The sequence below is a fragment of the Falco naumanni genome, chromosome 1, assembly GCF_017639655.2.
Source record: "Falco naumanni isolate bFalNau1 chromosome 1, bFalNau1.pat, whole genome shotgun sequence".
Taxonomy (NCBI): Eukaryota; Metazoa; Chordata; class Aves; order Falconiformes; family Falconidae; genus Falco; species Falco naumanni.
Window position 1 is genome coordinate 44,260,593 of NC_054054.1, and position 15,046 is coordinate 44,275,638.

At 44.7% G+C, this 15,046-nt stretch overlaps 1 protein-coding gene across 3 annotated transcripts in view; it reads left to right on the plus strand.

The window, feature by feature from the left end:
• Nucleotides 1–107: 107 nt before the first annotated feature.
• LOC121086964 (charged multivesicular body protein 3) overlaps nt 108–15,046 on the plus strand; it is a 40,297-nt gene continuing 25,358 nt past the window's right edge. Inside the window, exons 1-5 of one of the 3 annotated variants that reach the window (XM_040591490.1) lie at nt 108–341; nt 3,884–3,986; nt 4,719–5,844; nt 7,969–8,108; nt 14,514–14,614. In XM_040591490.1, the coding sequence (XP_040447424.1) occupies nt 5,619–5,844; nt 7,969–8,108; nt 14,514–14,585 (438 nt within the window). In that variant the 5' untranslated portion in view covers nt 108–341; nt 3,884–3,986; nt 4,719–5,618 and the 3' untranslated portion in view covers nt 14,586–14,614. Of the gene's footprint in view, nt 342–3,883; nt 3,987–4,718; nt 5,845–7,968; nt 8,109–14,513; nt 14,615–15,046 lie in introns of those variants that run through there. The other 2 variants (XM_040591470.1, XM_040591499.1) reach the window with 2 other exon arrangements.

Sequence of the window (15,046 nt, forward strand, 5' to 3'; positions counted from 1 at the left end):
GGCTGCGGCAGTTGTGCGCAGGCAGTGCCGCGGGCAGGCGGGGGCCTCAACGCCGTTTCGGCTCAGGCGGCGCCCCGGACACCTCAGCTGGGGACCTACCCGCAGCCCGCGAAGGGCGGGGCAGGGATTATTAACAGGCAGCGCGGCGGGCAGCCCTCGCCTGCCGCCGGAAGCAGGCCGGGGCGGCCAGGTGGGGGTCAGGTTACTTCTACCGGATGCCCTCGGGGGTCCCGGGCGGCGCAGGGCTGTAGACTTTTCGATTAGGCGGCCCTTGGGGCAGGCGGTGGGGAGATCAGCCTGGGGCAAGGGGATCCTTGAGGAGTTATGACTCAGGCAGGCAGGTAGGCAGCTAAGAACGGGGGCCTGAGGGAGGCCGCTGTTGCCGCGGCGACGCAGAGGCGGGTGGGGGTGCCCGGGGAGGGGGCGGCGGCGGCGACCGGGTGGTCCTGGGGCCGGCAGCTCCCCGGCCCCGCAGGAGGCCTCGCGGGGCTGGGGCGGCTCCTCTCGTTCTCGGGGCGGGCAGCGCCACGCCTTGTGCTGGCGCCTAGCGGCGCGCAGCGTCTGGGACGCGGCAGGCTGAGGCCTGCGCTAGGGCCGCTGCGGGGGGGTGTAGTGGCAGCGCTGAGGTAAAGCCCCGGGCAGCGGGCAGGCGCGGCGGGGGGTCAGCGCAGTACTGTGGCACCGGGGGCAGAAGGAGCTTCGCTTCCGTGCAGGCTGTGGGGGACGGATCTGGCAGCAGCCCCAAACACTTCACAAGTACATACCGGAGAGCAGCTTTAAACAGAGTGAGGGCTGCGCTAAGAAGCCTGCCGTACCGGACACAGTGTTCAGCCTGTCATTACACTGTTAACTTGGTCAGTAAACTTCCTCTGGAGTTTTGGGTTGATTTACAGACTGAAGTTACACAAGTCATTTACAAGATTGGCAAGCATCTTGTAAAAATACACTCAAAAGAAATGTCTTGGCTCGCATACCATTCAGTTAATGTAATACAACTTTGGATTTGGAAGCTGTGTCAGAAGCCAGATACAACTATGTAATTTCTGTGCCACTGCACAATCAAAGCCCCTAATAAACTGGGACAAAGTTTACTGCAAAAAGCAGCATTTGGTCTGAGTCTGGGGTAGTGTCTATACTGCTAGAACAGGACAAGAAAACCAAGCAATCTGTATTCTCACAGAATACATTACTTCTGTAGGTGCTTACAAGTCATTGTCATTCTGTCAGATTTAAGCCCAGTCTGCTCCTTGTTTGTGTTCTTCCTCTTTATGTATTCATAGATGATGCTTAGACATGCACAGATCTTGTTTCTTAGGTCACGAGCACAGTGGTTTAAGTTCTTTACCACTATGGGCTACTTGGTCATCTCAGCACATTCAAGAAAAAGTCTGCTAATTTTTATTTTATTATTTTATTTTGTCATTAAACAGAGCCTGTCTTCTCCAGGGGCAACAGACAGTTTTTCACTGTTACAAAAAAAAAAAAAAAAAAACAACTGCCCAGGAAAAAAGTGTCTTTATACTCAAGCTTTCATTAAATGTATTGTGCTCCTGTAAGTTGGTTTGGCCTTGATTGATGTACATTTCTGTGCTGTTGACTACTGCATGTTTGTAGGCAAGGAGGATGGCCACAAGGGGGGAAAGGGTGACTGTTATAAAACTGTAGACTGCATAAAGCCCTGAGCAACCTGCTCTGATGTCGCAGCAAACCCTGTGCTGAGCAGGAAGTCAGACTTCATAACCTGCTGAGGTCCTGTCTGACCTGAATTGCTGTGAATCACTACCTGATCACATCAGGATTGCCTCACCCAAATAGCTGGTGCTTTTAGCTGAGGTGTAGATATTGGCCACTGTATTAAACAATAACACCTATGTATTAAATCTATTTCCATTGGGCCGCTTGTAGATAGTAGGAAACAACTTCTCATTTAAAATTCCTCTGCACACAACAAAATAGTGTCTGGGCTGCTGTTGTCACTCTTCGAGTCTCTTGTACAGGCTTGTTGGTTTAGTTAATATCAGAAAAAAACAAGTAGTCATGGTTTCATATTACACAAAAAGGTGTTGAGATGCACCTATGTTGTTTAAGAAGTACATCAAGAGACTAGTTAATGAACTACTAACAGCTGTGTTTATAGAGTTGGCTGGCTCATGGGAAAACTGGGTTTCAGGTAGTTTAGTATTTGTTTGCTGAAATTTATCTTGATACATGTCAGCATTAAAACGGTCCAAAAAAAAGGGTATGATAATATTTTAACATGGTAAGGGATTGAATTAATATTTTCAGTCCTCAGTTTTACTGACTTCAAAATGATAATACTTTCCTCAATGTTCCCCACAGAAGTCTGGAAAGTGGATTATTATTGGTATTCCCAAACTGTGCAGTCAGCAACTGCTCGTAGGAGAGGATGGGGGAGGAGGGGGAATCCTTGCCATTTATCAACGGGCAACAGAGACTTCAGATTTGGCTGTCTGACAGGAAAAGATGGCTGTCCCAGTTCTCTGGATTTGTTCTCATTCTCTTATAAATCACAGTAAAATATTTTTGCTGCCAAAATTTTTTACAAGCAGTCCCCTGCTTCAGGTTTTTGTTTAAAGGTGGAATTTATATTCTTCATTCTTTTCACAGTTGTAATACTTGCTCTGTGAGCACAGGTCTGACGGATGACTGTTTAATGTTGTTAATTAGGTAGAGTTAACCCTGGGGTCTTTAAAAATGTCAGCGTGTGTCATCTCTGTCTTCAGCCCAAATTAATTTTAATTCACTGTTGAGATATTTAGATTTTCCAGATAATTAAAGCTCCCTGAAAAATTGTTTGCAGGTGACATGTCAAAGATGTTGTGAGTTGCAACTGGAAACCAAAAAATAATGGCTGTTATCTAGAAAATACACATTTTCTGCTAGGGTCAGCTTAATAAATAAAGGGTATAAAGGTAGGGAGGAAAGAGAGAGCCAGAGAGCCTGGGAAAGGAACTGAATCTGTTTAGGTTTACTCTGCCAGGCCTTTGGTCAACTCATCACCTGCAGTTCTTGGTCATACCCGTCCCCGCTCTTCATTTGCAGCTCTGCCCCTGCCTCGTCTTGTTGCCTGGCTGCTTCTGTGTTGGTAGCTACTTTGCTTTTGGTTGTTCTGGAGGGGGTTGAGTAGTGGTTTCAAATACTATTTTTACTTTCTTGAAATGACTCCAGGGTTTTTGAGTTTTGGCAGATGATTAGCTTTATCTCTGCAGGGGACTCGTCATCATTTACCACTGGGCAATGTTAAGAATTGATTTAACTCAGTCCATGAGCATTAGGAAGTGACACACTGGTGACAGCCTTCCCAGCAGTTGGTATTGCAAATAGTTCAGCTGTGAGCATGGACTCGTAATTGTTGCTAGGTGCTTTCCTGCCGGAGGAAGTGAGGGCATCCCCGAATGAGTTACAGGGGAGAAGCCCAGGGATGGGGTCGAGAGGGTTCTATGGTGCAGAAAACTCTGCAGAAAAAGAAACCAAGAAACTCCCCCAAAAATATGTTTTCTAACTGAAACTAAATATCCATTGTTCCTCTTCAAACACCTAACTCCCATCTCTTCCTCCCACCCATCACTTCACATACACTTGAGCGGCTCACTTGAAACAAAAGGTAGAGAAATCAGGCAACTTCTTGCATGTGACAAAAGAAATGGGGCTTCGTAAAGCTTTTTCAAAAGAACTGTGCTCCTGGGGTGTGTTTTCAGGGCTCGGGGAGAGCCTGCCTCTGGCCTCATGACAGGTGAAGTTGAGTATGGGTGTTACTGAAAGTCCCTTGGCTCTGCCAGCTGCAATAACAAAGCCACTCTCTTGGTTTTTGCCAAGGGGAAAGGATTCATCTTACTGATGCTTTGCTGCTTTCTTATTATAGGGTGATGGGCGCCAGCTTGTTTGAAGGGGGAGTTTACCAAACTGCAGTGGCTTTGAAGGAGAGAGCAGCACTTCATCCCGGTCTCCCGTGAGCTGTGCCTCTGGTACGTTCTGGCCCAGCTGGACCTACTGCCCAAGGCTCACTGCAAACCCGACGGAACTGTGGAAATCCCTTTGTATTTAATTAAGCAGCATCAGCAGAGATAGGGTTTGCCATCAACCTCTAATCCTTTCCACATAAAAAGTCTGAAGAATAAAGTTTTATGTGACTCCCAGTGTAAGGCACAACATTTTCCAGCCCGTAAGGGCTTAGTCTGTGAGCAGCTACTTATGCAGTCCCTCTGCTCTTCCCCTTTCAAGAAACAAAATGAGCCCATGGCTGAAGAAAACAGTGCCGTGATTTTTGTTCTTAAAGAGGCCATGGTGGCTGCCTGACAAAACAGGCTGAACCTGTGCTGTTTTGTTTTGGGTTTTTTTCCCCCCTTTTAAAATCATATCAGCATGCTGAGATCCCTGTAAATGTGTTTTGAAGGCTTTGAGGAGCATGGCCATTTGAATCTAGAAACAGGTCAATATTAATGTCTCTTTTTGAAATCCAATAGTACAAAATTATTTCAGCGTGTACACTCTGGGGGGTTGTCAGTGTTTTTAAAATTAAGCTGTGCTATTTTTGTGCTCATCTGTATGGCTGGCAATTTTCATGCAAATTATGGATTCTTAAAATAACTGAAGATACAAAAGAAATGTTGAGTTTCCTTTGGAGGAGAGCCTTCGTCTCAAAGAAGCATCTTGATTTTAGTGTTTTTTTTGTAGCAGACTAAATTATATCTTTGCAGCCTAACACTTCTTGTATAGCCTGGGATGATTATTTGCGTGATCCACTTAAATGAGGATTCACACCGCACTCCACATGCTTCCGATGCCAAGAACAGCCGCGATTTAAACCATTGTCAGAAGTCGTGGTAGTGGTTGCCCATGACCATGACCATCAATGAGCTGCCTGCCAGCGCTCGGGTATCAACTCCAAGCCGCAGAATGCGAGTTTCAATCCATGCCGATGGATTTCACTTTATTATTTGCTTTAGCACCAGCGAAGGGCTGGGAGCAGGGCTGGTGTGTGGGAATAAGTTGAGAGGGGCTCATACCTACACCCACCAGCTTGCAGCAGCCTGAATCCCAATAAACCATGTCCGTTAGGCTGGCTTAAAACTGGGCAAACACATCAACGTGATTCCGGCTGGGTAAATATTTTTCTTCTCGGGAAAAACGCCGGCGGGGCTCGCATCACCCCGGTAACTCGTACCCGAGGTACCGGTACGTTATTTTTTTGGCAGCGAGAGCGCAGCCGCTGGGTCCCAAGCGGATGCCGGGGGCAGGGACGTAACCACAGCCAAGCCCGCCGGCCCGAGCTCGGCCCGAGGTGCTGAATCACGGCGGGGGGCGGTGCCGGTCGGCGGGGCAGCACCGGGCGCCCCCTCCCGCCCCCCGCCCCGCCCGCTGCCGCCGTCCCCGGCTGCACACGTCACTTGTTATGTCTCCACCGGCGGCCGCGGCTCCGCCGGGGCGGGGACAGCGGCGGGAGGGAGGTGGCGGGGCCGGGGCCCCGCGGCACTGACAGCGCCCCCCCGCCCGCCTTCCCTTCCCTTCCCCTCCCCTCCCTCCCCGCCCCGCGGCGGCCCGGCCCGGCCCTCCGGCGCGGCTCTGCGGCCCCGCGGCGGGCAGCCCCCGGCGGGAAGATGTGGGTGAAGCTGTGCTGCTTGCTGCTCTACTTCCTGGCGCTCTTCGTCCTGGCCCGGGTGTTCGAGGCCGTGGCGTGGTACGAGAGCGGCTTCTTCGCCACGCAGCTGGTGGACCCGGTGGCGCTGAGCTTCAGGAAGCTGCGGACCATCCTGGAGTGCCGGGGGCTGGGGCACTCGGGGCTGCCCGAGAAGAAGGATGTGCGGGAGCTGGTGGAGAAGTCAGGTACGCGGAGCGCCCCCCTCTCCCCCGTGACCTCACGCGTGGGGAAGGCGGCCGCCGGTCACCCCTCCGGGGCTCCTGCTGCCCTTGGGCTGGAGAGCGGGGCGCCGCTTCCCGCCTTGGCGGGGCCGGGCTGGGCAGCCACCGGCGTCCCCCGCCAAGGACCGGGACGCCGGGGCGGTTAAATGGAGGAAGGCGGCGGCGGAGCTCGGGGATGGCGACGTTAAAAAACCGCGGCGGCGGCGTGTTAAGCCCGAATGGGCTGCGCGGAGGGAAGGCCTCGCACCGGGAAGCGGCCCGGCCCGCGGAGTTCAGCCGGGTCGCGGCGGGCAAACGGGGTCAGGGGTGGCGGGTGGCGGCCGCGCAGCGCCGGTGCCGCCTGCCGTGGGAAGCGGGGCGGGGAGAGCCCCCTGCACGCAGCGGGCTACGGCTCACAGCCGTGGCGGCCGTGCCCCGTGTATTCCTCTCCCTGCCCGTTTCCTGGTGTTATTACGGGTATTGCCGCTAAGATAGACACTGAGGGGGGCAGTGGGTCGATAGCTGAGGAGCAGAAGGGATCGGGTACCGAGGAATGCGGTGGTTTTGTAGAAGAGGACCAGAAGTAGATCCTACGTACAAAAAAATGGCTTGGAAAAAGGCAGGGAGGCGTTTCAGAAGTAGGGAAGAGCAGGTGAAAGAGGTGGACTTTGCGGGGAGCGATGGGTAGCGAAGGATGGAGAGCGGTGCAGATGGAGGGGGTGGCAGAAGTGTCTTGGAAGTAAGGATGCTGGCCTGGAGCAGCCGGAGGGAGCTGGCCCCAAGGACTGGGAGATGGGGCTGATGTAATAGCTGTAGTGCCAGCCAAACAGGAAAATGTGAGTAGCTGCTTTTAAATCAATGCTCGAAGGGCTGCTGATCCAGGAGAGAGAAATCCCAGTGATCGGGATAGGCAACGAGGGGCTCGTTTGTCCAAGCAGAAAGAGGAAAGGATTTGGACGAATACAGTGAGCACCATAACCTTAAAAACGCTTTTTTAAATAATTGATATTAATGCCGCGCATTTAAATCTCATTTGCTATTATTGTTCATTGTTTATTTATGTTGTTTATTTGCTTTGCTGCTCCAATGGTAAAAAGCATCAGGCGATTTCACTCCTTGGCTGTCAGGTACTTTCATGATGTCATGATGTTTGGGTTGCAAATGCTGCAGGGAAGTGTTTAACTCCAAACAGACTCTATTAACCGACTTCTTCAAATGCCATGGAAACACTTCTCATACCAACAGGCTTTGCAGCATTTTTCCGGTTTTGTTTTTTTTTGTTGTTGGTTGGGGTTTTTTAAATTCTATGAATACTTTTGAAAACCCCTCAAGGGTTTCAGCTGTGACAGTTGTGGGGGGTTTTATTTTATACTTTAAAGGAAAGAGCCTTTTTGTACAAGATTTCGTTTCTTCAAGCTTAATGCTTACTAGAATGCTAGTTGTCATTAACAGCGTTTGTAGTGATTGTGAAACAGTACTTGGGAACAAAATGAAATTACAAACGAAACATTATCAGATGATTTTACTGTGAGCTCTTTACATTGCTAGGATTGGAGTTCAAGGGAACTTTTTCCTACTGTACAAACAGAAGCCAACAGCTAAATTATTCTACCTGAGATTTTTACAGGCAATGGGACAATCAACACGGGGGAGGTTTGGTGCAAAATTATTGACTGAAATTTTGGAATTCTGTTTGAATTATCAGTGTTAAGAAGTTGGCTGCTGCAAAATTACTATTCTGTGAAATGCAAGCAAAGATACGTTGATTAAAATTGCTCTTGGCCACTAAATATTGTTATTTTCAGACAGTGAGGCTTAGAAGATGTTCATTTATTCTATTGTGTGCTTGCTTGCATGTGTCGTACATCTGTGTAGTCAGAAACATAGCGTTCATGTCTTCTGTGGTCTGACAGCTGAAGTCAAATTGTTCATAGTCATGTAACTGTAGACAGAATTATAATAACTTTAAAGTTTAGCTGCCTTTGTACCAAAAAGGTTCGTTGAGCAACCATGCAAAGTATATAGCTAGTTAAATTGTTATTAGAATTTATGAAGTGATCCTTTTCAAGTGCTATTTTAATTAAATTTCTCCAATTGTCTCTCTTTCAGGAGACCTCATGGAAGGAGAGCTTTATTCTGCTCTTAAGGAGGAAGAGGCCTCTGAATCGGTTTCCAGTACAAACTTTAGTGGTGAAATGCACTTCTATGAGCTTGTAGAAGACACAAAAGATGGGATCTGGCTGGTACAGGTATAGAAATTTGATAATTTATTTTTATGTATTTATCACATCCAAAATGTGTTTCAGAGGAGGAGTTTATGAGGTTAGCTAACTAGTAGTAAAAGTGTGTAACGGAGAGATGGTGACAAAGGTAAACTACGTCAGGGGGATCACAAGGCATGAATTTGTTCGAAAAAAACAAGGAAGGCTGGAGGTGACAGAGTTCCTACACAGACAGGAAGAAAAAAGCCCTGTTGTTCTGTGGATTGCTTTTGAAAAACCAGGTGCTTCAGAACCAGAAAACAAACAAAGCAGCACACACTTAAGTACACAGACTATGCAAGTACTTGGCCCTGGTATTGTAAGAGCTTGTGTAATGTCTGAAGTAGGTGCATTAGGTATAGATGCTCCCAGCTGGCACAGGAGAGGTGCTTCTGGTGTTGCTCTTCCTTTTGTTTGCGTGACATGCTCAGTTCCAACCAGTTTAAATTTCTGTTTATCTAAGGGGCTTAGAGCACTTTTAAGATCTCTGTTGCCTCTTGACAAAGGCAAGATCTCTGCGCTGCTTCCCAGGCTAGCAGGCTGCTTCTACAGCATACTCCAGCAGCTTAAAGTTAGCCTTCCCCCAAACCGTGTGGGCCTGCCAATTTTCGAGCATGCTTCCCCAGGGCTGCATGAGAATAAGAAAACACTTAGGAAAAGAAAGACTTCTGCAGATAGGATTCAGAAACAATTTATCATCACTCTTGAGAACACAAGTAATCTAGACCAAAATGTAAAAATGCTTTTTTGCATTGACTTCTGTATTGGTAAGAGGGTTTTTTTAAGGCATAAGTTCCCTACTAACAGCTACATCAGGCAATCAGAATTCTTCTCCAGTTAATTGTTCAGTTGACAGCTCTCCTGCCTGGTTTGTCTGGTCTCCTCACTTCATGTTTTCTACTTAAATAGATGATCGAGATTTATTAGACCTACGCTGTCACCACATCAGGCCTCACTCTAAAATAGACAATGAGAGGAAAGATTACCTTCACAGTCGAAATGGCATTTGTGTTTTGGGAAAGATGTATTTGGAGTTTATTGAATCTTAAGTTTCAGGTTTAAATCATACAGAAGGGCATTCTTCAAGCAGAGAGAGTGTTGAAAGGAAGTTTACACATCTCCAAGCTAGTTGACAAATACCAGCATGAATATGCCATGAAAAACCCTCCTTCCTCCCCCTGCAGCTCAAAAGAGTAAAATATGGTAGTTCTCTGTTGTCTGTTGCTTGCAGAATTTTATTCATAATGTATTTTCACCTAGCTTTGTAAGAGCAGATCAGATAGGATGTGTTTGATATATCTAGTGTGATGAATGTTGTCATCATTCTGGGAGTATTTGCACAGCTATTCAGTTGGTCACAATAACTGTGGAGAAAAAATTCAGTGGAATTTACTGAATAATTTACTTGCTGAATATTATTTGTCTGTTTTTCCACAATAAAACCCACTAGACATGTCAAATTTATTTTTTTCATGCTTGCTTTTCGACTTTTCATCACTTTTGAGTTTTCATTTGCTCCTTTCCCCACCGTAAGTCCTGCCTGGGTAACTTCTGTGCTGGATTCTTTTGAGTCCTTTCAGAGGTCTTCCCATGTTTTTTTCTAGACCTCATTCCTGCAGAGCTGGGTTTTTTTTTAATCATAATTTCTCTGTTCTGATTCTTGATTACCCTCCCTTGCCCATTCTCCTTCACCTGTTAGGCAACTGTGGAACCTGTACAGCTAATTAATCAGCTCGATGGTTAGGCAGGGGACGGTATGAGAGTAAGGATGCCTCATGGATGGGTTTGGTGACCACAGGCAGGGCTGGAGCATTCCCCTGCTCTGTTGTTGCTGGCTGCGTAGCAGGAAGGACCCTTTTCAGGTTCCTGACCCTGAATGTCTGTGTGTCTGTTCCATGGGGGCTGCAGGGAAGCAGTAGGGGGAGGGATACGGTTCTGGCTCAGCTAGCACAAGAAGCTGTTGGTTGGGTTGGTTTTGAACACTTTATGATGATGTATGGGAGCACAGGGACTCTGAAGATTATTTTTATTTTCCGGTGCCTGTAAATGAAATTTATGGAGTGGCATAAGCTGGTAATGTGATAGCCACCACTGTCAAAGGAAAAAGAGGATACAGTTATTATTTCTTTATATGTTTGACATAAATTCAGATGTGAATTTGTCATTTAGAGCCAGCAAGATCAATTCCTTGAAGAAAGCTAAAGTCCATACACAAGGAAACAATGTTTTGCGGCTTTGTTTCTTTATCTTCTGGAAATCCACATGCAAAGCATCTAGGTTCAGTGGTAATTTGTTTACCAGTGTAGGTGCCCGCTACTCCTGTGTGGAGCTTCTGTAGAGCCATAGACAGCAGCATGCTCTTTCTCCTATTAGCTGATGATCTCATCACCTTTCTTTTTCTGCCTTTCTTCTTGCTTGCCAGCTGCTGTTGTGCACTTCTTTGGCTGGCAAGGAGGATGAGTGGTAGTTTCTAGAGCTGCTTCGCATGTTGGTAAAGGAGTAACACGTAACGTTCTTGCTTTTCCAGACTCAGCTATGGCTCATGCTGTCTGGTCAGTCTCTAGACAGCTGTAGTAATTACAGCTTTTTAATACAGTAATTAAATAATTTTAAAAAACACACAGTAAATGATCTACAAATGAAAATCCTCTTTGAATGAAGTTAAAATGTAAATTAATGCATATTTTTATTTTTAAAGTTACTATTGTAACATAGTGGTAGAGGTAAACGGAACTTTCTTCCTGGCATTGAAGCAGGACGACAAGACTTTTGATCATGTCTGGTAGAGATGCAAAGGACATTATTATGGACATAAAATGTTGCAGTATATTCAGCATCTCAGCTTCTTGTTCAAGTGGTATAATCACAGAGCAAGGGGTGTGCCTACAGGATTTTGGTGGTGGTTCGTTTGTTCTTTCTTGCTTTTGCTTGCATGTAGGATGAGTAATTTTCATATTTGCCTTTTTAATTTTGCCAGGCAATCAGCTGTTGTGACTACAAGGAAATTAAATAGAAACACCCAGTTCTTTTAAAATGCATTATTCAGTATTTGTGTCTTTTCCAGTAGCCCATCAGGAGTCCCCAGAGGGGACTCTCTTTCCTGAAAGTCTTCATATCCAGTCAAGGGTGCAGAATACCATCAGCTAGAATGTAATAATTCTCATATTGCCTACATATCTGTGTTTAATTCATTACAGAAGCCCATTTATTCTCAGGCTCTGGCTTAACTGACAGCTCTGCTGAGCTGTTCAGACTGGTGCATAGATCACCCCACCTCCCTTGAGAAACTATTCGTAATTTTGAGGTGGTTAATTTTTGCATGCTATGATTGATGTAGTCTTCTGTCTTTGACTATTTTGACCTAATTTCTCATGGTTTCTTTCTCAGAAAAGAAAAGCAAAAAATTTCCAGAATTCTTTAATCCTTATGGATGGATTCTGAACCTGTTGTGAGTTCTTATGAAAGAGCAACTATGCAGAAATTCAGTTTCATCAGCACAATGCTGAATAATAAACAGAGGGAGATGTCTCAGAATTAATAAAAGTACAGACAGTCATGTAGAAACTTACTGGTGTTATCTAGAGTAAGTCAGCTTTTTTCCATACTTCTAATAAATAACTCACCAGTCCATTTATAATTAATTGTATTTCTAAATGCGAATTGTCCAAATGTTTTTACTTCTGTTTATCTTTACTTCTGTTTATCTATGAGAGGATAGTTTGCAAACACAGCTGTTGATTATAAAGGGTTCTATGAAAGCACGTAGGTAGCTTAATTAATAGACCAGGGTTTTTGAACCTTTGTATCATTGTGGATCCTTAAAAATCTTCCAGCGAGTGCATGGATTCTTTACAGTAATATTGGGCTTCCTTTGCTCATTTACCCTCTACAGGCACTGTGGAGGAGTTTGTAGATCTGCAGGAGCCTGGGTGTCTCAAACTGGAAACTGCTGAACCAGACTGATGATTCTCATATGCACGCTGCCTTCCCAGTTCATTAAAGAAGTTAAAAATCAGTGTTGCCTTTGGCAAAACCACAGTTTGTTTCCCCAAGTTGAATGTCTGTACTCCATGCAGAGACTGACTTTCTGAGGCTGGGCAAGGATTGACCACTCCCGAGAGATCTACCTGTATGTGTGTGTGTGCAGCAGGAAATGATGTCTCTTACTTTAATAGGTTTTGTTCTTTCTGGTGGTTTGAAGCCTGTAACAGTGCCCTAGTACACAGATTTTATGAGTACTTGGAGTTATTATCTTAGTGGCTAAGCTGTAAAACCAAGTTTTGACTATTCATGTGTACGCAAAATAGTGTGCTCTTGGTATGAGCAGGTGTGCCTGACACCTGGTCTCCTAGCTAGAACTGGTTAAAATAATGAGAGTTGAAATACCATGAAATGTTTGTTCTGCATTTGTCCATCTCTGACTAATTCTCATGCCTTGTGATATTTGAACATTTCTAGTTGTGAGTGAACTTCAAAATTCACTGAAATGAAATCTTGTTACCATGGCCTGTTTTGAAATCTCTACATACCTGTCTAAAAGAGATTGAACAAGGTCTAATTTAAATGCACAGAAAATAGGAGAATGTTCAAGTGAGGCTACTGTTGTGTCGTGCTCAGGTACTACAGGGGTACCAAAAAAGGAGTCTGTCTCTGCATATTGCATTGCTGCAGCAAACTCTTTAATGTCAGTTAAATTCCTTGAGCCTCTTCAGTTTCTGTCACATCTTTTACTTGCATTTTAAGAGTGTATGCTTTGTAACAATTTAAAAAAGAAATCCTTAATGATAACTGAAAATTAAGGAGCAACTGCATCAATGACAGTTATGAAGCAGTTATTGCGATATTGATGTGTCTGCCCAAGACACTTTTGTTTTAGATTAGGCAAGAGAGGCAAAGTGACTTGCTGACATTGTCCTGTTTTTCCAAGTGTTTATATCTTTCTGTCTCCAGGCTGTTTGCTTTTAAAGTTGGTTTGCTTTTTTTAATGTTGTAACTATGACTATCTTAACATAGAGATAAAAATCATTCTATTAATTACATTCTTGATTGGCCTGTTTTGGGACAGTTCTGTCTAATTCAAAGTCAGGACAGCTCTTCCAATGCAAAAGCTACCTATTCAAATGCCCGTTGAAATCATCAGGATTTCAGTAGTTTCAGTATTACATGTCCCCAGAATTCTATTTTCATTTTGTTTTCTGTGGTATCTGAAAGCTACCTTCTTAGGTGTTCATGGAAACTAAACAAGAAAACTCAAAATGTGTAGAAATGAAGGATATTTCCAAGCCCCCATCTTTCCATTTTTACTTTGCACACCTTGGTGGCATAACCTACCTGCAGTATTTCGCAGCTGTCAGCTGAGGATCTCCTGTCCTTTTGGAATATGGTGTGGTCTTCCCAAATTCATAGATGGAGTACGAAGAAACTTGCGTCTGAGACTTCAGAGGAAGTTTGTGGATGGATGCTCAGTGAGGGCCTGGCCTTCTCTCCGGCATCTTCCACTAAACATGCTAGTAATTCATATGCAGAGATGGTAATTTAGACCCTGCAGTTAGAGCTAGTCCTCTGGCATGAGTTAGGTGTAGATTAGGGAGCAGATGATGTGGGGTTGTTAAATGGCAGGGTTACTTTGATCCTATTGAATTCTTTTAGCTGATTTAAGGTGATTAATGTATTAATTGAGTTATCTTCATTGTCTTATTTGTCACTCTGGCATAGGATATTTTACAGATTGTGAACGCAGATAATAACAAGAAAAGCTTCAAGGGGTTGTGTTCCTCTGAATGTGGTGTTTGTTTCACAGCTGTGCTGGCTGATCTCATAAAAGATACCTTCTATGAGCTTTCTCTTTATTTCTTTAAAATGAAATAGAGCATATGACTGAAAGGGACCTTCTTGATGAGCAAGCTCAGCTCTCAGCTAGGCTGTGGAATGTGTGTTTATAAAATACCTTGCTGTCTCTCTTAAATCGTAAATTGTGTGAGTGTAATACTCCTATTGACTGTTCTCAGTTGGAACCGTGTATCTGACTCCTGGCTTAAGCGTATTCATGGCTAATGTGTTCCCATTGCACTTAAATTGATGTCGCCCTTTAGTTTCACTGACTTCTGATGTTTACTCCACGACTCCCAATATATAAGGTCAATCAATCTGTTTGTTTTGTCGGGTATAATATATCCTGGGCTTTGCTTATTTCACAGCCAGTTAATATTGATGGCTCATAGTTCCTTTTGGATCAACTAATAGACCCAAGCTTTTTCTCCCATTGCTGTTTCTAACTGATGAACTCCCTGACTGTCCTGTTCATTATTGAATTCAATTTCATTTCTGACACACTGCATTACAAGATTTGTGCAAGCTCTTTCTTATGGCATTATAATCCTCTTTTGTACACAGACGTGCTTCCCAATTTTATGTCATCTACAAATGCCTTTGGGAGACTTCAAGTTTCTGCAGGAAGGGCTTTAATAGGAATATATGCTGAACTGAGCTCTAAGGTAAATCTATTAAGAAGTGTGCTAGACCTTTTTGGCATTTTCATGTTTTCTTGCCTTAGCCAATTTCTTACTCGCTTTAAAACTTTTTTTTTTAACTTGCTATCAAAGCTTATTTCCAGTTCTCATGAAAATTTTCCATGTGGCACGATACTCTGCCAAACTACAGACAGGGCACTACACTCCCTTTGTGTTGAAACTCTGTTCTTTTCCTCCAGGAAAAAATGGATTTTTAACTCTCAGTTTAATCAGGAATTATACATGTTTAGTAGTTGTGTGCTGGAAAGGGGTGGAAAATGCAGCCATCTCTGCACCTTTAAAATTTGTTTGACAGTTTTGCATACTGTTGAGATAAAACTGGTGGGATAATTTTTTCATTTGCTCTTAAATATAGTTACTAACTTGTGATTCTCCTGTCAAAATGTAAATAGTCTG